Source organism: Elephas maximus, chromosome 1 (assembly GCF_024166365.1).
Source record: "Elephas maximus indicus isolate mEleMax1 chromosome 1, mEleMax1 primary haplotype, whole genome shotgun sequence".
NCBI classification, from domain to species: domain Eukaryota; kingdom Metazoa; phylum Chordata; class Mammalia; order Proboscidea; family Elephantidae; genus Elephas; species Elephas maximus.
This window is the reverse complement of record NC_064819.1, coordinates 100,618,790-100,639,292: the sequence shown is the minus strand read 5'-3', so window position 1 is coordinate 100,639,292 and position 20,503 is coordinate 100,618,790. Positions and strand designations below refer to the sequence as shown.

Genomic DNA, 20,503 nt, shown 5'->3' with positions numbered 1-20,503 from the left:
CTAGCACCCCTGCCCCATTTGAACATGTTCTCGTATCCTCTCTTGGGCTTGTACTGACATGTCCCCTCCCTGCCAATCTTATCATCACCTGCCCATTTGTCACAGCCTGGCCTGACTGGTGTGGAACACCATGACCCACCCTCCTGTTATTCCCCAAAAATAAATTTCCAAAAAGGTTCTGGCTCTTGGCTTTGAATAGGCTCTCTCGTGTGGCAGGTTTCCTGATGGCTGGCCACAGGGGCTTCTGCTTTGAAGGAACAGGCAGAGCCTACCCTAAAACCAGGAAAGATGGATCCTGGCTTCCACAGGTCCCACTCTACCCAAAGGCCACCACACTTGACCACCAGTGCCAGCTGGAAAAAACAGGCCCAAGAGGGGCGTGACCCCCAAGAACACAAGATTGGTTTTGCATCTAAAAATCGATTAATACACCCTATCAATAGAATAAAGGGCAAAACTCACATGATCATCTCAATAGACACAGAAGAAGCACTTGACAAAATTCAACACCCCTTGATAAAAAACATTCAACTAGGAATAAAAGGAACCTCCTTAACCTGATAAAAGGCATCTACGAAAAACAGCTAACATTGTACTTAATGGTGAAAGACTCGATGCTTCCCCTAAGATCGGAAAGAAGCAAGTCAAGAATGTTTGCTCTCACAACTTACGTTCAACATTGTACTAGAGGATCTAGTCAGGGCAATCAGGCAAGAAGATGAAAAGATACCTGGACTAGAACGGAAGAAGTAAAACTATTTGCAGATGACATCTTGTACATAGAAAATCCTAAAGAATCCACTAAAAAACTATTATAACAACAAATGAGTTCAATAAGGTTGCAGGATACAAGATCAATATAAAAAATTAATTGTATTTCTATATAGTTGCAAAGAACAAAAATGAAACTAAAACTTGCATTTACAAAAGCATCAAAAAATATTTAGGAATAAATTTAACAAAAGAATTACAAAAATTATACTCTGAAAACTATAAAACATTGCTGGAAGAATTAAATAAGACCTAAGTAAATGGAAAGACAGCCCATATTCATGGATTGGAAGACAATATTGTTAAGATGGCAGATACAATGCAATCTCTAGCAAAAGGCCATTTGGCTGCTTTGTAGAAACTGACAAACTGGTCCTAAAATTCATATGGAAATGCAAGGAACCCAGAGTAGCCAAAATAATCTTAAAGTTGGAGCGCTCATACATCTGATTTGAAAACATCACAAAGCTACAGTAATCAAGACAGTGTGGTACTGGCATAGGATAGACATACAGATCTAGGAAAGAACTGAGTCCAAAAACAAATGTTCACCTTTATGGTCAATTGATTTTTGACAAGGGTATCCAGTCAATTAAATGGGAAAAGAATCTTCTTTCAACAAATGGTGCTGGGGCAGCTGGATATTCACATCCAAAAGAATGAAGTTGGACCTCTGCGTCACACCACACAGAAAAAAAAATTCACTAGTCAAAGACCTAGATTTAAGAGTTAAAACTATAAAACTCTTAGAAGAAAACATAAGGGTAACTTTTCCTGACCTTGGATAACGCAATGATATCTTAGTCAAAATAAATGGCACTCATGAGATAGGTCAAGATCTCCTGGCTATGAAAACCCCACACATTCAAGGTGATGAAAACAAACCCCCCAAAAAGTGCTCTGTCTGCTCCTCCTCCTCCTGGTTAGTATTTATTTTCAAGACCTGTCTGGTGTAGTTTTTTATCCTCTACCTATTGCACTGTTGGAAACCCTGGTGGCGTAGTGGTTAAGTGCTGCAGGTGCTAATCAAAATGTTGGCAGTTCGAATCCACCAGGTGCTCCTTGGAAACTCAATGGGGCAGTTCTATTCTGCCCTGTAGGGTCGCTATGAGTCGCAATTGACCCAATGGCAACAGGTTTGGTTTGGTTTTATTGCACTGTTGTGACTTGTTGGCCCTTATTTGATTTTTGTACAGAGGGGAAAAAAAGCTTTTTTATAGAAATCATGCTATTTTTTTAAATCTGGAGAGAAGATAGCATGGTGACTGAAAATACGGTCAGGTGTCAAATGTACAAAAACCTTCCTGCTATCCTGTCACATGACATGCATTTCATATTTGTTGGTAATATTGAACGTTCTTTTGTTTGTGTAAACTCTAATTTCTATCAAGATGTCATGGATTTTTAAAATTAGTATTTCATTACAAATGTCTCACCATTAGCTGATTTTTGCCAGGACCATTATTGATCAATCAAATAAATTCCACAGCCATCTGGGATGGGGAGAGGGGAAGTGACCATATAGGTTACCAGGTCAGGATTGGATGGTTTCCTGTTTAACTGCTCACCCTCCTGCTTTGGCCTGGAGACAGTTGCTGTGCCCTTCCCCAGCTTGGTTCCAAGCCTCCCTCAGTCATAGCTCCTTCTAGCCCCCATTTGTGCTTTTCTGCCCCACAGTACTGCCTTGGGGGAGGCCTGAGACTCCAGAACCCTTTCTCTGAACTCTTCAATCACCAGTTTGGCAAAGCCACGCCTGAGATTCATTTCTGACTTTGTCTCCCACGTGGGCCTAGGCAGGGGCACCTCTGTGAGGAGGTTGTATGCCATACCTTGATCCTGGGCCCTGAGCATGCCTCGGCCCCACTGGTGACTCCTGAAGCTGGGAGAGTCAGCCCTGCACCCTCCTTGGCCTTCCTCCACTCCTGTCTCTTGAGTATAAGAAGGAAAGTGAAGTAGCCCTGAAGATATGGGGGTTGGGGCAGCTTATAGAAAGGAAAGGAACGGTGCCCTTAAGAGGTGTGTTCGGGAGTTGGGGTGTGAAGGAGAAGGAATAGTAGCCATAAGGGAAGAGTTGAGCCTCTTCAGAGCCTCCCAAAGGGCCCTCCTTTGCCTCCCACGCCCTTACAAGCACTGAGACTCTAGATACCCTTAGACAGGCTTTTATTCAGGAGTCAGGGGTTGCTTCCCTTTCCTGGTGCCTACCTTCCCCACCCAGAGAACTTCACTCAGGTGGGGCTTGTCCTTCATCTGCCCCTCACTGTTCCCTTCCCCAGCTCCCCAGGCAAGTAGGGGGAAGGGGCACTGAGCCGGAGCCCCCTACTCTGTGTAGGCAGACAGTCCCAGTCCAGACAGGCAGACTGCCCACTCACCTCCAGGACTGAGGTGGGAGGGGCAGGAGAGGTCCGGGCCTGGTGCACAGTCCTTGAGTTGCCCCCAGAGCTCACAGCCAGCCTGGCCTTATGCCCCCTGGCTGTCTGTGGATAAGGCACATGCCCTACAGCCTTCCCCTTCCAGAGAGCCTTCAGCTGAGAAGCATCTTGTTTGGGAGACTGAGGAGAAGGTGGGAAAGATGAGAGGAGGACAGCTGACCTCCACCATGGCAAAGCAGGAGGCACTCCTGGGGGCAGCCCTGGAGGAAGCAGCCAGGGGACTGGGAAAGACAAGGGGCTCCTGGGAAGCCCCGAGAGCTTCTGTCTCCGGGAGAGCAGGCCCGTGGCCACAGAGACAACTGGAGGAAGTGCACAGGACACCTCTCAGGACACTCTGTGGCCAGCTGAGGGATGGGCCGCTCCAGAGGTGGAAGGACGGAGCAGGGCACTTACGGGATAGTGGTGCCAGAGACTGGCTCTGCAAAGGCCTCCTGAGGAGATGAGGGGCAGTTGTGGGGTCTAGGCAGAAGCTGGGGTGAAAGAGGGCTGCCGGGCCACAGACAGGGCCTGCCCAGGGAGCTGTGGCCTCTCACTTTGAGAACGACAATCCAGAGTGGGCACGAGGTCAGGGTTCCCCCACCAGGCCTTGCCTTCGAGTAGCCAGCCCTTCAGAAGATTCCAGCCAATGCCAGCGGAAGCAGCAGCAGCGGTCCCAGAAGGGGGCTCCATCCACAACCAGGGGCCGAGTTAAACGTTGAGGGTTTGGGCTTTAAGTGTATCATTGGCTTATTGGGTTTTGGCCTTGTGGGTTTTGGCTCTTCTTCCGCGGTTGGTGGCTTTTCTGCATTCGGGTCTTCCGCGGTTGGGTGTCCCGCGTCCGGCGGCTCTTCTGCATTAGGGTTTTCCACGGTCGGGTGTCCCTCATTTGGAGGTTCTTCTGCGTTCGGGTCTTCCACCGTCGGGTGTCCCACGTCTGGCTCTTCCAGGTTTGGTTCTTCCGCGTTCGGCTCTTCTGCATTTGGCCCTTCTAGGTTCGGCTCTTCCAGGTTTGGCTCTTCCAGGTTCGGCTCTCCCAGATTCGGCTCCTCCAGTTCTTCTGGGTTCAGCGATTCTACCTCTTCTGGGTTCAGCTCTCCTGGCTCTGCCGGGTTCAACTCTTCTGAGCCCGGCTCTGCAGCATTTGGCCCTTCTGGGCTTGGCCCCGCTGGGTTCGGTTCTGCCCAGTTTGGTCCCACTGGGTTCGGCCCCGCCTGGCTCGGCCCTGGCCTTGTCGGGTTCGATCCTGCTGGGTTCAGCTGGGCAGGGCTGGAGCCCTCAATGTCCTGCCCCAATGGGTTTGGCTTCTCCAGGTTGGGCCCTGCAGGACTGGGTCCTGCAGGGTTTGGCATCGCTGGGTTCGGGTTCAGCTCTGACTCGGTGACAGCCCCTTCAGGGAGATCGGCACCTGCGGCAAAGGAGAGGCTTTGCCTCAGCCTGGAGACTTCTACGCCTGATCTCTCACCCACCTCACAGCCATGCAAGGAAGGGGCCTAGAAGCCAGGAAGGAGGCTCCTAAGCAGAGGATGCATGCTCCCACCAAGCCCATACCATCCATGCTGGGGACAGAGTGCGGACATGCTGGAACCAGGAGGATGGGGAGAGCAGACAACACAGGCCTTACCTGGCAAGGATGACTGCAGGGCTAGGGTGCGCCCATCTATAGCATTAGCATTGGCAAAGGTATTGGGGGAGTTGGGCAGGGACCTGGAGGAGGTTTGCCCCATGTGGACAGGTGTGGCCTGCAGCTCATCTGGATCACCTTGGGCTGGGAAAACTGAGGCCAGGAACTCATCCAGAGGACGCAACTCATGGGGGCCCTCTGCCTCGGCCTTCTCCTGGGCATGGGGTAGGGGCTGTCGTCTCCCTGTCAGGGACACCTTGGGGTACAGAGATTCCTCTGAACTCATGGAGGGAACACTTGTCCTGATGGCCACTTTGTCTGCTGATTTGGGGAGGGGAGCATGGGTGGATTTTGGGAAGTTAACTGGCTTTTCCTCCAAGGAGAGCAGGCTGTGAGTTGCCAAAAAGGAGGGGACTTCAGTTGTTAAGGAAGGTGGGGCCTCTGTTGTCTTAGAGGGGGGATCTTTCATTGCTGAGGCAGATAGGGCCTCTGTTGCCATGGAGGGGAAATCTTTCATTGCTAAGGAAGATGTGGCCTCTGTTCGTCCAGTAGGCAAAGCCTTGGTTGCCAGGGAAGCTGGGGCCTCTGTTACCAAGAAGGGTGGTGCCTCAGTTGCTAGGGAAGAAGAGGCACCCATTTTACTAGACCCTGAGGCTTCAGTTGCCAGGGAGGTCTGGGCCTCAGTCATCAGGCAAGGCAAATCCTGAGGCTCTTCTGGAACTCTGATGGGCTCTGATAAGACAGACAAGGCCTGGCATTAGTGCTGGAAGTGGGACCCACATCTGTCACCCACTGCAACCACAGTGAGGCAACCAAATGCCCTAACAGGACAAATACACACACATGCACACACCCTCTCTAGTGAATGTGTCCCTCATTGATAAGAAAACTATGTTACTGACATAGTGGGCTCCTCCATCCACCATCCTTTCCAAGTCTTCCTCTCTCTGCGCTCCCGATTCCACCTTTTCAGGGGACTTCTCCGGCTGGATTCCTGTTTGTAACTCATCCACCACTGGCCTTGTCCTGGTCCTGTCCTTCTGACCACGCCCACCAACCTGGCTCCACCGGCCTTTCCCTCGGTCCACGCCCACCTCACCCACCAAGCTTCCCTTGAGCGCTGAGATGCAGTCAATTTGAATAACGGTGCTAAAGTAGCTGCTCAAAGGAGGGCAAAAGGAGTGGGGGAGCTCAGATGGGTGGGTTGGCGGAGGGTTCTGGGGAGTCGTGTCCCGCCAGGCCCCTCCCCTGTCCTCGTGACCCCAGGAAGCCCAGGGAGGCTCAGCACTGTCTGGTCAGCATCCTTGCCCTCTCTCGCCCCACGACTCACCACAGAGGGACTGCTCACAGTGGTAGCCCCTGGGACACGCGGAGCATGGCGGCCCCACCTCGTAGAGCTTCTGCCCAATCACGTTCCCCCTGCAGGAGGCAAGCAGGGAGGGCGCTTGCGGAAGGTGTCTGCCCGTCCCGCCGCCCCCATACACACACCTAGACCGGGAGGCATCCGGGAGATCCCTGGTCAGCTGTCTCCCCGCCCCTAACACGGTGGGCGACCTTGGGCTCCTCATGGTCCTCTTTGGCCAGTGAGAGCAAACCTACCCCCAACACCAACGGCGTTGGCCGCTTCCCGCTTCCTTAGGCTCTGCGTTCCTCAGCCTTTCCTTTGAATCTGCCCTGCCTCTCACCACCGCCATCCCCAGGGCTCCCCGCACAGCACAACGCAGCATAGCACTCACGGGGGCACATAGTTGCAAACCAGAAAGTGGACATTAGAATCTTCAACGTTCTGGAGCTTAGCACAGAAGTGGGAGTCACAGCCAACTCTCTCTGTCTTGGCCCAGACCACCTGAAGGAAGGCAAATCCAACAGTTTAGCTCCTGCCAGGGTAGGACTGTAGGACGGCTCCTACCTGGTGTCTCCCCACCCCAGCCTTAGATGTTTGCGGAGAGGGGACGCCCTATAGCCTAGGGAAATCTATCTATTCCCTGAGGACACACAGCTTCAGGGAATAATTCTGAACAGGGAGAGGTTTGTCCTGAGCATTCTATTTTCCCCCACCAACCACAAATTCCATTTCACCAGGCCCTTAGAACTTTGCCTCAGCTCCATGGATCTGCTATACCATCATAAATTCTTCCTGCAGGCTCTTCCTTGCATTTTAAACAAGGAGTATATCCAAAGGAATGAATCTCAAATGGTGGAACCTGCAACCCCCAAATGGTAAGAATCAGCGACAAGAAAAACCCAAGGAAGGGAACAGAGATGCCATTTTGGAAGTGAAAGCTCCTTCAAATCATGAATAAGCAGCAGTGTGCTCTGCTTGTTTCCAGGTGTGGTGTCCTAACTTCCAGAAGGAGTTCTGTCTTAAATATAAAATTTTAAAAGTCAAAACAATCTTTGTACACTGCTATGGGCTGAGACAGGCAGCCTCCACTTACTATATATATATTTGTGTGTGTGATAAAATAGACATAACAAAATTACCGTTTTAACCACTCTGTGAATCTACAATTCAGTGGTGTTAGGTACATGCACAGTGTTGTGTAACCATCACTACTGTCCATCTCTGGATTTTTTATTATCCCAAACGGGAACTCTGTATTCATTAAACAATAACTTCCCATTACCCCTTCCCCTAGCCAATGGTAACCTCTAGTCTACTTTCTGTCTCTATGAATTTGCCTATTCTAAATTCTTCATGTAAGTGGAATCATACAGTATCTGTTCATTTGTGTCTGGCTTACTTCAGTTAGGATAATGTCTTCAAGGTTCATCCATGTAGCATGTATTGGAACTTCATTCTTTTTTAAAAAAAATACTTTGTTCTTTTTTATGGCTGAATAATATTCCATTGTATGCATATACCACATTTTATCTACCTATTATTCATCTGTTGATGGACATTTGGGTTGTTTCCACCTTTTGGATCATAAGGGTTAATTTTGTTTAACATTTTGAGGAACCACTTGTTATGGGCCGAATTGTCTCTCCCCAAAATATGTGTTGGAATCTTAACCCTTTATGCCTGTGGATGTAATTCCATTTGGGAATAGGGTTTTCTTTGCTATGTTAATGAGGCCATACCATCATAGGATGTGTCCTAAACCTGTCCATCCTGAGTGATGTAAGAAGCAGCATAGACGCAGAGAGGAGCAAGCAAGCAGACACAGGGGGAAGCCCTCAGACACCATCAGAAGATGGAGGCAGACTAGGCTACACGCTCAGGAACTCCAAGGATTGCTGACTACAGAAGCCAAAACAAAAATTTTCCCCCAGAGCAGATAAAAAGAGATCCTTCCTCTAGAGCCAGTGCCCTGAATTCAGACTTCTAGCCTCCTAAACTGTGAAAAAATTAATGTTTGGTAAAGCCACCCATTTGTGGTATTTTTGTTACAGCAGTACTCGCAAACTAAGACACCACCAAACGGTTTTCCACAGTAGCTGCGCCATTTTACGCTCCCACCAGCAATGTACAAGGATTCCAGTTTCTCCACATCCTCATCAACACTTGTTAATTTCCATTTTTTATGATGATAGCTGTCTTAGTTATCTAGTGCTGCTATAACAGAAATACCACAAGTGGATGGCTTCAACAAACAGAAATTTATTCTCTAACAATCCAGGAGGTTAGAAGTCCAAATTCAGGGTGCCAGCTCCAGGGTAAGGCTTCCTCTGTCGGCTCTAGGGAAAATCCTTGTCATCAATCTTCCCCTGGTCTAGGAGCTTCTCAGCACAGGGACCCTGGGTCCAAAGGACACACTCCACTTCCTGGATCTTCTTTCTTGGCGGTAATGACGTCCCTCTCCTCTCTGCTCGATTCTGTCTTTCATATCTCAAAAGAGATTGACTCAAAATACAACTTAATCCTGTAGATTCAGTCCTGCTTCATTACCATAACTGCCTCAGATCCCGCCTCATTAACATCATAGAGGCAGGAGTTACAACACATAGGATAATCACATCAGATCACAAAATGGTGGACAACCACACAATACTGGGAATCATAACCTAGCCCATTGATACACATTTTGGGGTGACACAATTCAATCCATAACAGTAACCATCCTAATGGGAAGTGATATCTCATTGTGGTTCTGATTTGCATTTTCCCTAATGACTCATGATATTGAGCTTCTTTTCGTGTGCTTATCGGACATTTGTATTTCTTTGGAGAAATGTCTATTCAAGTCTTTTGCCCATTTTAAGATTGGACTCTTTGGTTTTTTGTTGTTGTTGAGTTGTAAGAGTTTTCTAAAAATTCATATTCTGGATGTTAATCCTTTATTAGACATATGATTTGTAAATATTCCCCTCAGCCTGTGGGTTGTCTTTTCGGTCTCTTGATAGTGTCCTCTGATGCACAAAAGTTCTAATTTATTTTTTTCTATTATTTTCTGTGCTTTTGGTGTCATATCTAAGAATCATTGTCATATACAAGGTTATGAAGCTTTTCCTCTATGTTTTCCTTTAAGAGTTTTATAGTTTTATGTCTTGGGTCCATTTGAGTTGATTTTTTTATATTGTGTAGGGTAAGAGTCCAACTTAATTCATTTGCATGTGGATATCCAGGTTTCCCAGCATCATTTGTTGAAAAGATTGTCCTTTCCTCATTGAATAGCCTTGGTACTCTTGTTGAAAATCAATTGACCACGTATGTAAAGGTTTATTTCTGGGCTCTCTGTTCTGTTCCATTGGTCTATATGTCTATCCTTATGCCAGTACCACACTGTTTTGATTACTGTAGCTTTGTATTAAGCTTTGAAATCAGGAAGTGTGTGTCTCCAACTTTGTTCTTCTTTTTCAATATTGTTTTGGCTATTCAGGGTTTCTTTAAATTCCATATGAATTTTAGGACAGGTTTTTCCATTTCTGTGAAAAATGCTTTTAGGGTTTTAATAGGGAATGCACTGAATCTGTATATCACTTTGGGTAATATTGTCATCATAACAATATTAAGTCTTCCAATCTATGAACACAGAATGTCTTTCAATTTATTTAGGCTATCTTTAACTTTTTTCGGCAACGTTTTGTAGTTTTCTGTGTACAAGTCTTTCACTGCCTTGGTTAATTTATTCATAAGTATTTTATCTTTAATGCTATTGTAAACAGAATTGTTTTCTTAATTTCCTTTTTGGTTTGCTCATTGCTAGTATATAGAAATTACAACTGATTTTTATGTACTGACTTTCTGTCTTAGGCTGGGTTTTCCAAAGAAGCAAAACCAGTGAAGCATATATGTGTATGTGTATACATACATACATACATATATATATATATATATATATATATATACGTACAGTTGGAAACCCTAGTGGCATAGTAGTTAAGAGCTACAGCTGCTAACCAAAAGGTCAGCAGTTCAAATCCACCAGGCACTCCTAGGAAACCATATGGGGTAGTTCTACTCTGTCCTATAAGGTCACTATGAGTCGGAATTGACTTGACAGCAATGGGTTTGTTTGTTTTTAATGCAGAGTTAGCTCAAGGAAATGGCTCACGTGGTTGCAGAGGCTGGCAAGTCCCAAGTCTGTGGGTCAGGTGCCAATCTGGAGGCTTCTTCTGACTCATGTAGGTGCAAGAGCTGATGAACCCAAGATCAGCAGATAAGACAGCAGGCCACTGGCTCACAGGCAGTGGAGGATGACAAATCCCAAGATTGGCAGGCAATATAGCAGGCCTCTGGCTCAAGTCCCAAGAACCAGAGGTCAGATGATGATGAGCTTTGCCGGAATGTCCATATATATTGGATACAGGCCACACCATTGAGAAAACTCCCTTTACACCTGATTGGCTGCATTAGATCACATCATGGAGGATGACTACATCATTACATGTAACTGCCAGATTACATCATCACATAACTGTCAAACTACATCATCACATAACTGTCAAACTACATCATCACATAACTGTCAAACTACATCATTACATAACTGGCAAACTACATTACGTAACTGTCAAATCACTGAGAATCATGGCCCAGCCAAGTTGACACACAGCCATAACCATCACACTTTGTATCCTACAATTTTGATGAATTCATTTCTTAGCTCTAACAGCTTTTTTGTGGATTGTTCAGATTTTTCTACATATAAGATTGTCATTTGCAAACATAATTTTATGTCTTCCTATTCAATTTGGATGTCTTTTATTTCTTTTTCTTGTCTAATTGCTTTCACTAGAATTTCCAGTACTATGTTGAATGGAAGTGGGCATCCTTGTCTTGTTCCTGATTTTAGAGGGAAAGATTTCAGTGTTTTACCATTGAGTATGTTGGTCATGGTTTATATATATATATATATATGGTCTTTATCATGTTGAAGAAATTTCCTTCCATTTCTAATTTGTTGAGTGTTTTTATCATGAAGGGGTGTTGGATTTTGTCAAATGCTTTTTCTGCATCACTTGAGATGATCATGTTTTGTTTTGCTTTATTTTCTTCATTCTATTAGTGTGGTATATCACATTGACTGATTTTCATGTGTTGAATCACCCTTTTATTTCTGTGATAAATTCCTCTTGGTCATGGTATATAATCCTTTTAATATATTGCTAAATTTGAGTTGCTAGTATTTTATCTAGGATTTTTGCATCATATTTTTTTTTTTTATTCATAGAGGATATTGGCCTGTAGTTTTCTTTGGTGTCAAGGCAATGAAGGCCTCATAGAATGAATTAAGAAGTGTTCCCTCCTTTTCTATTTTTTGGAAGAATTTGAGAAGGATTAGTGTTAATTCCTCTTTAAATGTTTCGTAGAATTTCACATTGAAGCCATCTGGTCCTGGGCTTTTCTTTGTTGAGAAGTTTTTGACTACTAATTCAATCTCCATATTTGTTACAGGCCTATTCAGATTTTCTATTTCTTTTAGAGTTAGTTTTGGTAGTTTGTGTGCTTCTAGAAATTTGTCCATTTTATCTAGGTGGTCCAATTTGTTGGTATACAGTTGTTCATACCATTCTCTTATAATCCTTTTTATTTCTGTACAGCTGGTAGTAATGCTACCACTTTTATTTCTCTCTTTTTTTTAGTCAGTCTAGGTAAAGGTTTGTTAATTTTGTTGATCTTTTCAAAGAACTAACTTTTGGTATAGCCGATTTTCTCTGATGTTTTCTTATTCTCTATTTTGCTTACCTCCACTCTGGTCTTTATTATTTCCTTCCTTCTTTTACTTTTCAGTCTAACTTGTGCTTCTTTTTCTAGTTCCTTAAGCTGTAACATTAGGTTATTGATTGGAGACATTTTTAATGTAGGAATTTACTGTTATAAATTTCTCTTTTAGTACTGCCTTTCACGCATTCCATAAATTTTGGTATGTTGTGTTTTCATTTTCATTCTTCTCATGGTATTTTTTTTTTCTTTTTTTTAATTGTTCTTTAGGTGAAAGTTTACAGAGCAAATTAGTGTCTCCTTAAACAGTTAATATGCAAATTGCTTTGTGACATTGGTTGCCAACTCCATGATGTGTCAGTACTCTCCTCTTCTCCATCCTGGGTTCCCTCTTGCCATTCGTCCAGTTTTCCTGTCCCTTCCTGCCTCCTTATCTTTGCTTTTGGGCTGATGTGCCCAGTGGTCTTACATACATGAATTGAACTACAAAGCACATTTCTCATGTGTGTTACTGTTAGCCCTATAGACCTGTCTAATCTTTGGCTGATAGGTGAACCTTAGGAGTGACTTCAGTACTGAGTTAAAAGGGTGTCTGGGGGCCATACTCTTGGGGTTTCTCTAGTCTCTGTCAGACCAGCAAGCCTGGTCTTGTGTGTGTGTGTGTGTGTGTGAATTTGAATTTTGTTCCATATTTTTCTCTTGCTCTGCCTGGGACTCTCTATTGTGATCTGCCAAAGCCACTGGTGTTGGTAACTAGGCACCATCTAGTTGTTCTGGGTTCAGTCTGGTGGGGTTTTTTGGTTTCCCTTTTGATTTGTTCTTTGACCCATTGATTCGTAAGAGTGTGTCATTTAATTTACACGTATTTGTGAATTTTCTAGTTTCTTTCTGTGTTGATTTCTGGTTTCATTCCACTGTGATGAGAAAAAATACTTTGTATGATTTCAGTCATTTTACATTTACTAAGATTTGTTTTGTGGCCTAATATATGGTCTACCCTGGAGAATATTCTGTGTGCACTAGAGAAGAATATGTATTCTGCTGAATAAACTAAGTGTTCTGTATATCTGTTAAATCTAATTGGTTAATAGTGTTGTCCAAGTCCTCCATTTCCTCACTGGTCTTCTATCTGGTTGTGGTATTCATTGTTAAAAGGGGCATATTGAAGTCTCCAGTTACCATCATGGAACTGTTTTTTTTCTCAATTCTGTCAATTTTTGCTTCATTTATTTCGGGACTCTACTGCTAGGGATGCTGGATAGAAACTTTAATTAACATATAATGTCCTTCTTTGTCTCTCCTAAACTTTTTAAATTTAAAACCTATTTTGTCTGGTAATAATATAGCCATTCCAGCACTCTTTTGGTTACTATTTGCATGGAATATCTTTTTTCCATCCTTTTACTTTCAACCTCTTTGTGCCTTGTATCTAAAGGGAGTCTCTTGTAGACAGCATATAAAATGCAGCATCTTTGCCTTTTAATAGGAGAGTTTAATCCATTTACATTTAAAGTAATTGTTGACAAGAAAGGGTTTACTTCTCCCATTTAATTGTTTTCTGTATGACTTATGTGTTTTTTTGTTGTTTTTGTTCCTTAATTCTTCCATTACTGTCCTTTTTTAAAAATTATTTAGTTGAATTTCTGTGGTGTACTGTTTTGATTACCTTCTTCTTTCCTTTTTGTATATATTTTTAGTTACTTTCTTAGTGGTTACCTTTGGATTACAGTTAACATTTTAAACTTATAATATCCCAGTTTGAATAATACCAACTTAGTTACAGTGGTATACATACACACTGCCCCTGTATCTCTATGTCCCTCCTCCTTTATATTATTATTGTCTCAAATTACATTTTTATATACTGCATATAGCATAGATTGATAATCACTGTTTCATGAATTTACTCTTTAAATCATATAGTAGTAAAAAGAGGGGTAGCTAACCAAAAGCAGAATAATATTGGGTTTTATATTTACCATCGCCTCTATGGCCCCACCTCAACACTGGGAGGCCCCAACAAACCTTCCCTTTGGGCTCCCTGGCCCAGGCCCCACCCGTGCCCACATGGCCCAACCCACGCCCCACCCTGCCAGCTATGCACCTGTGTGTAGTGGCCGCACATCTGTCCAGGTTGGCAGGCACCTGTGGTGAAGTTGTAGTAATCGCGCTCCCGGTGCCACTCTGCCACAGCCATCTGCACGTCCATGCTGTCACCCATGATGGCGAATAGGTTCTCACCTCGCCGTCCGCGATGAGGGTTGTGGGCCCACACACAATGCTCAGCGTAGGCTTTGGCAAAGACGGCCAGTTCCTCGTCCCACAGCTATGGGGTGCAGGTTGAGGAGGAAAGTGAAGTGGAGGAGAGAGAGAGGGAGGTGGGAGAAGGTGAGGATGCCCACAGATTCTAGGAGGATCAGAGTAGAAAGTTGAAGGGTATCTTGGTACCTCTGGAAACTGGAGACTTCCTCCCCGCGCCCAGCTGGATGACTCTTGGTCATCACTTGGAGCAGGTGGGCTTCTGTGGGGAGGTGAGAAGGTGCCACCCTGGGGGTGGAGTTAACCAAACTTGGGACCATTCATTGGCCGTGTGTTTTGGACAAATTGCTTAACCTTTCTGAATTCTCGTGGGATGGGAAAATTAAATGAGATGATGTTTGTGACAAAATTATTATTAATAGAATTTCATTTAAATTGGGCAGCGATGCCCCTGCCTACCTCTCAGGGACGCCTCCTAGGGCTACCTGAACATGCTGTGAAGACCACAAGATATTTTTGGAGGCTTGGTAACCCAAATAGCTGTCAAATCCCAAAGACAGTGTCCTATAGTGGGGATCTCAGCTAAGACGATGAACCCAAACCAAAAAATCAAACCTGTTGCTGTCGAGTCGATTCTGACTCATAGCGACGCTATAGGACAGAGTAGAACTGCTCCATATGGATTCCAAGGAGCACCTGGTGGATTCAAACTGCCAGCTTTTTGGTTAGCTGCCGTAGCTCTTAACCACTACGTCACCTGGGTTTCCAGATAAGACGATAGTGGATGTATTTTAGGTTACAGGGCCTCTGAGGTTCTGTGTCCCCAGTTGGGAGAACAGGCTGGAGTGTGGGTGGTAATCAGGGATTATTAACAAATCATCTGACCCAAAGGATTGAGGAGGGAGGCCTGGATCCTATTAAACTTTGTCCTTGGCCTCTCCTGGAAATGAATGGCCTGGCAGCAGCTGTTCCTCCACCCTCTGGGGGCCCAGCCAGTTGCAAGAGCCAGACGGCCCATAAAGTGCCAAGAGTTTGGGTGACCCCGAGGAAAGGGGGCTGTGCAGCCACACCCAGTCCCCACCCACTCAGGACTCTCAGGAGCAGCTGCCTGGGGCAGGGATGGGAGCACTTGACTGGGATCAGCCCCACTGCTGTGACCTCGAGTGACTGCCTTTCCCCCTCAGGGCATTTTTGTCCCAAATCACTGGCCCCTGAGAATCCCTCAAACGCTGGGAGATTGGAATGGTAAAGGAGCAAGGTGCTGGGGACCAGGATCAGGGTGTCTGGGAGGACTTGCAAGGATCCAGGCTAGACATAAGCTCCTTCAGGGTAGGGGCAGTGACATATTCCCACTGGCTGGCACAATGGTGGCACATAGTAGCTGCTCAACAGATATTTGTCAACTATAGCTGACTGAGACACCTAAAACAGTGTCCCCTACAGAGCGCAGCTGTAATTTCCATTTTGACTAGATGCCTGAAGTCCTGCCATTAGACAGTCATTCCACAGGGTCTTAAGACTTTTTGGTTGTCAAGAGCCCAAACTGTGGAGCTGCAATAGTCACTGCACCTGCCCACATTGGCTACATGGTCGCCATCTGGGAGCAAGTCCGTTCATTCATTCATCCAGTTATTCATTTATTAAACAGTTCTAGGCACTGTGATAGCAAGAACCAAGAAGTCCAAGTTTACGTTGTCATACGTAATTGGGCTACCATGTGAAAAATGTATCAATAAATATACAATGAGTTTTATTGGGGCACCAAAGAGGGCCATTTAGCACAACTTGGGTGTGGGAAAGGAGACACTAAGCTAAATCTTAAAAGATGAGGTGTTATCCAGGTGGTGTTGAAAAATACAGAAAGCGCCATATAAGCAAAGTCATGGAGGAGAGAAACAACGTTTTGGTTGGGGGAAAGACAGCTACCCAGATTACTGAAGGAAAAGGTGAGCAGGAGAGGAGGCTGGAGAAGGGGGCCGGGGCCAGAGCGCAAGGATCCTTCTCAGGAGCTGGAGCTTTATCCTGAGGCAGTGGGAGCCAGGGGGAGCCATCGAAGGGTTTTGAGCAGGGTCAGGCCCATGTGTTAGAGTAGTCATTCTGGCAGCAGGGGCCAGAGGCTGGAGAGCAGGTAGGGGCTGTCGTAGGAGTCCTTGGGAGCAAAATTGAAGGACTGAACCAGGGTTGGACCAAATAGGTGTGGGAGAGGGAGGATTCAAGGAAAATTAAACCTTCTTGGAGGTAAAACTGGTGATGATTGGATGTGGAGGCTGAGGGAGAGAGAAGTCAACGATAACCTCCACCTGCCTCACTCTGGATCCATTCTCTCTTTGGTTAATCCAACACCTATTGAGCACTTACTATGTGCCAGGCACTGTTCTAAGTCCTTCATACATACTCAATCATTTACATTTTTACAAGCTGTGAGGAAGTTGTTCTCGTTATCATCCTCATTTTACAGATGAGGAAACTGAGGCCCAGAGAAGTAACTTGGCTGAAGTCATACAGGAAAGTAGCAAAGGCAAGATTTGAACCTAGACCATCTGGCCTCAGGGTCCCTGCACCTCTGAGTCCTGCCCCCAAATGATTCTGATGCTGGTGTCCCAACCTAGCTTTACCTTCACCCTCTCCTCCAATCACTTCCAGCCACACAGCAGCCTTGGCCTGGGGGATCCCCTCAATGTCTGATCTGCTTCCCAGAGCTTTGCCCCAACCTCAAGGTTCACTCTTGCTCAGAGGCAGGCTTCAACCCAGCACCCAGCCTGTGTAGCCTCTAGCCTCAGCCAGCAAGACTTAAGGGCATCAGGGATCATACAAATGCAGAAACTAAGGTCCAGCAATGAGTCCCAGGCCTCACAGGAAACTGTTGATAGAGCTGGTACAAGCATGGGGCAGGAGGCGGGGGGCTCCTGATTTTTTGTCTGCAATTCCTGGTTGCCAAGGGCAACGGGGAGCTGTGAATGGCAGTGCTGGATGCATTCATTTAGCCCTTCCCAGATCTTTCTCACAGGTTATCCTGCTTGACCCTCAGGGCAGGGATTGCCAGCTCCATGTTATGGATCAGGAAACAGAGGCCCTGAAGGTAGGGGGATCATCTAGAGTCACTTAGTTAGACTGTAGAGCTGAGGTTGCCATTTAAATCTCAGACCCCCAGGATTACTGCCTAGTTCTCCAGGTGCAACCTTGGCCTCCGGCACCAGCTGCAGGTTCTGGGACGCTGCCCAATCTCCCAGGCCACCTGAGATGGCTGGAGGGGATGGGTTAGTGAGCTCTCAAGGAAGGGAGGAAGGGGGCGAACTTTATTCCTGAGCACAAACATCTGTGGACCTACCACCCACACTAAGAAATAAAACCTTACTAGTGCAGTTGAGGAAACCCTGGTGGCGTAGTGGTTAAGTGCTATGACTGCTAACCAAAAAGGTCAGCAGTTGGAATCTACCAGGTGCTCCTTGGAAACTCTATGGGGTGGTTCTATTCTGTCCTATAGGGTCGCTATGAGTCGGAATCCACTCGACAGCAGCCGGTTTAGTGCAACTGAGTGGGAGCCCTGTTGGCTTAGTGGTTAAGAGTTCGGCTGCGAACCAAAAGGTCAGCAGTTCAAATCCACCAGGTGCTCCAACGGGTTTAGTGCGGTTGAGGAGCCCTGGTCTTGCAGTGGTTAAGAACTCAGCTGCTAACTGAAAGGTCAGTGGTTCAAACCCATCAGCCGTCCCACAGGAGAAAGATGTGGCGGTCTGCTTCTGTAAAGATTTACAGCTTTGGGAACCCAATGGGGCAGTTCTGCTCTGTCCTATAGGGTCGCTGTGAGTCAGAATCGACTTGACGGCCATGGGTGTGGTTCTTGGTTTGTAGTGCTGTCGAAGCCCACCTGTCCCCGCCGCCAGTCATCGGTACTTTTACCACGCACGTTTACATCTGCTTGTGTTTCTCCCCAGCGTATAAATAGTCCTTTTTGCATGTTTTAAAACTTAATGTGAATATACCCTACTGTGTGTATTTTTCAGACTGTATTTTTCTCTGTTCCACATAACACGTGTGACATCCAATCCATGTTGACACACGCACACACCCAGAAACTCACAGTTGTCCTAAGTGGATTCCAACTCATGGCGACCCCGTGTACCTCAGAGTGGAACTGTGCTCCACGGGGTTTTCAGTGGCTGAGTTTTGGAAATAGATCACCAGGCCTTTCTTCCGAGTCACCTCTGGGTGGACTTGAACTTCCATTCTTTTGGTTAGCAGCTGAGTGTATTATCCATTTGGACCATTGGGAGCTCCATGTTGATACACATACAGCTGTAATTCCAATTGCCATTTTACAGATGAGAAACTGAGAATCAGCAAAGTGAAGGGACTCGCCTGAAATCACAGGTCTTGTAGGTGACAGAGAATTTGAACTGTGTGATCCAGCTCCCTCTCTGCTTCTGGCTCCTGTTCTCACCTGCCTCCTTAGGACCTCCCTCCTACCCCAGGTGCTCAGACCTGTCCTGCTGCTCCACTTCTCATCTCCTTGGAGGGCATCTGAAAGACCAGCTCCACCAATGCCTCAGGAACCCCCTGTTTCCCCTCCCAGGGGCACATGCATTTTAGGAAGTGCTAAGGAGGGGGTGGGTCATCAGAGTGGGACGCTGGGGTTTGCAGGCCTGGCTTTACAGCTGTGTGGCCCTGGGGAAGTCCCTTTGAGCCTCAGTTTTCTCATCTGTATAATGGGGCTACTTGTGGGGAACTGTGAATTATACAATGTAAGGGTCTCTGACATAGTTTCAGCAGGGGGGATGGGGGGAATGGGAAGGACCTGCCCAGCGCCCCTCCAATTTCAACAGGCTCCACTCACCATCTTCAACATGTTTGCGGCCGGTGGGTTGGTCTGGGCACGATAGAAGTTGTGCGCCTCCACCACCAAACGTTTCTCCTCTTCCGTGAGGGCTCCAGCGGGACCTGTGGTGGCCAGCAGCAGCAGCGGCAGCAGGAGCAGCAGGAGGCTGTGGGAGCTGTGCATGGTGGCCAGTCCTCCCTGCCTCTCCCGCCCAGGGGTCTGGCAGCTGGATTTAGAGTCCTTCCTGCACAAGCACCACCCTGGCTGGGGTGGGGCAGGAGGGGCTGTGTCTGGAAGCCCGGCCTGGCTCATACAGTGTCTCGAGGAGGGCTGGGTGCCTTGGGTCCTGACCAGAGTCAAATCCACTCCCAGCATGCATCTCCCTTTGGATAGTCCTTGGCACGGGCCTCCTTTTGCTCAGTAATGAAGGCTCAGGCGAAGAGTCGTGTGAGTGCCACAGTCCCTTCCGAGTTGCGGAGTGGTCTTCGAGGGACAAAATCACAGATCATAGCCTCTGCAGAACGGTGGCTGGTTGCACACAGATCACACCCACTGGCTGCTGAGGACAGAGAAGAGGAAGGAAGCCACGTGGGCCCTGCTACCAGAGGACTGGGCAGAATGAGGGGACTATTAGGTGGCTCGTGGAAGGAAGAAGGAAGACAGGATGTGTTTGGTAAAAGGTTGGGCCCAATCTAAACCTGAGTCCCAGTTCTGCCCCTTGCTAACTGTGATTCTGGCAGTTTTCTCCAATGCGCCTCAGTGACAATACTAGAACTTACTTCATAGGGTTATGTTGTTGTTAATTGCCATCAAGTCCATTCTGACTCATGGCGACCCCAAGTGTACCAAGTAGAACTACTCCATAGGGTTTTCAAGGCTGTGACCTTTTGGAAGCAGATTGCCAGGCCTGTCTTCTAAGGCACCTCTGGGTGGGTTCGAACTGCCAATATTTCAGCTAGCTGTTTGTGGTACCGTGGAAGAAAAGGCCTAGCAATCTGCTTTCGTTATGATTACGGCCAAGGAACCATACAAAGCAGTTCTACTTTGTAACACGGGGTCGTCATGAGTTGGAATCGACTTGACACAACAACAATGCGTGTAAAGCACGCAGTATGGCATCCAGCACAGGGTAGATACCAACTACCCAGGTGGCATTTCTGTGGCTGACTCCTGGCCTGATGGGGAGGTAGGGCTCCTGCTTATGGGAGGAGGTGCCAAGGTGTTTCCACTCTAGCTGTATCCTGAAATGGGTTTTTTCTTATGGACTAAAATTTCAGCTTCCGTGTTCCCTCTAGGAATGCATGTGCTTGAGGTGCTCATTTGGAAATGGCATGCTGTGGCCCCTCCCACTCTGAATATGTAGAAAATATAATATAAATATCACATAATGTGTCTATTCTCTGAAGTCAAGAGGGAGCAGAAAAGCAGAGGGAGTGGGTGCACTGATGCAGCAGAGCCCCTGGGGCGGCGGGTGGGGGGCGGTGGTATTAGAAAGGAAATAGGCAGGGGCCAAGCACTGGCAC

The 20,503-nt window shown here is 46.5% G+C and overlaps 1 protein-coding gene across 2 annotated transcripts; it reads right to left on the bottom strand.

Annotated features, from left to right (window-relative positions):
* Positions 1-966: 966 nt before the first annotated feature.
* PI16 (peptidase inhibitor 16) lies at positions 967-19,303 on the bottom strand. 2 transcript variants are annotated; one of them, XM_049890907.1, is made up of 6 exons: positions 18,999-19,303; positions 14,013-14,234; positions 6,537-6,646; positions 6,131-6,219; positions 4,801-5,532; positions 970-4,584 (listed from the first exon to the last, which is right to left on the bottom strand). In XM_049890907.1, exons 1-6 carry the CDS (start codon positions 19,290-19,292, stop codon positions 3,809-3,811), a joined length of 2,223 nt encoding a protein of 740 aa, XP_049746864.1. In that variant the 5' UTR covers positions 19,293-19,303; the 3' UTR covers positions 970-3,808. The 2 variants fall into 2 exon arrangements, with proteins under 2 accessions (XP_049746870.1, XP_049746864.1); XM_049890913.1 differs by lacking the exon at positions 4,801-5,532 and having other exon boundaries at positions 967-4,584; positions 18,999-19,299.
* Between the last annotated feature and the right edge of the window lie 1,200 nt (positions 19,304-20,503).